This window comes from Cynoglossus semilaevis, chromosome 10 (assembly GCF_000523025.1).
Source record: "Cynoglossus semilaevis isolate Cse_v1.0 chromosome 10, Cse_v1.0, whole genome shotgun sequence".
NCBI lineage: Eukaryota > Metazoa > Chordata > Actinopteri > Pleuronectiformes > Cynoglossidae > Cynoglossus > Cynoglossus semilaevis.
Genome location: NC_024316.1, coordinates 18,891,923 through 18,892,742, shown reverse-complemented (window position 1 = coordinate 18,892,742; position 820 = coordinate 18,891,923). Strand labels below are relative to the sequence as shown.

The window sequence follows — 820 nt, the reverse complement described above, 5'->3', positions numbered from 1 at the left end:
CTCTCCTTATCACCTGAGCTGGTGTGGATGACGTCCAGGGGGAGGACACGTCAACCTCTGAAGGTCCTGACGTGTCTCAACACTGGAGTTAGTCTATATAAACAACAGCCTGAGAAAAGGCTGGAGACAGGGGGCGCTAGAGGGAGGGATTAAAATAAGACAATATTGAAGGATGGTTTAAGCACACACGTAAGTCAAAAAGTTATCTGACAGATGTCATTCCTACAGGTGTTAACACCACAGAAGAAGAAGAAGAAGAGAAACAGATCAGACTGAAATAGAAAATATATATTGAAATATTTCTGTTATTTTCATAAATAAATATATTTTTTGTTCGAATTCTCTTTAAGCTCTAAGCAAGTTTGACGACACGTCGATCGTTATTAACTTCCGGTCCCGGAGAAACAAAAATGATCCGGTGGTCACGTGACTGGACAATAATACATGACCCGGTTATTGGAGTAAATATATGTGTGTACTTCATGTACTGCAAATACCAAAATACTTTGACAAAAAAAATGTGGTAAAATACAAAACAAACAACCGGACTAAGGTGGACCCCGACCCCTGTCTGGTCCCGGACCTCATCCACACACACACACAACACCAACGGACTCACGAAGCCGTATCCCCGGGACTTCCCCGTCTGTTTGTCCGTGACCACCACCGCCTCGTCGACGTCCCCGAAACTCTGGAAGTATTTCCGAAGTGAAGCGTGGTCGCTGTGGTAGGGCAGCCCCCCGACGAAGATCTTGGTGAAGGTGGTGTCCCTCTGCCGGCCGGGCTGCATCAGTTCTAACGACATCCCCACCAGGTGACC

At 46.3% G+C, this 820-nt stretch overlaps 1 protein-coding gene across 1 annotated transcript in view; it reads right to left on the bottom strand.

Annotated features, from left to right (window-relative positions):
- rbm38 (RNA binding motif protein 38) overlaps window positions 1-814 on the bottom strand; it is a 4,279-nt gene extending 3,465 nt beyond the window's left edge. Inside the window, 1 exon segment of the mRNA XM_025059026.1 lies at window positions 620-814. Coding sequence (XP_024914794.1) covers window positions 620-805 — 186 coding nt within the window. The 5' untranslated portion in view covers window positions 806-814.
- Window positions 815-820: the final 6 nt, after the last annotated feature.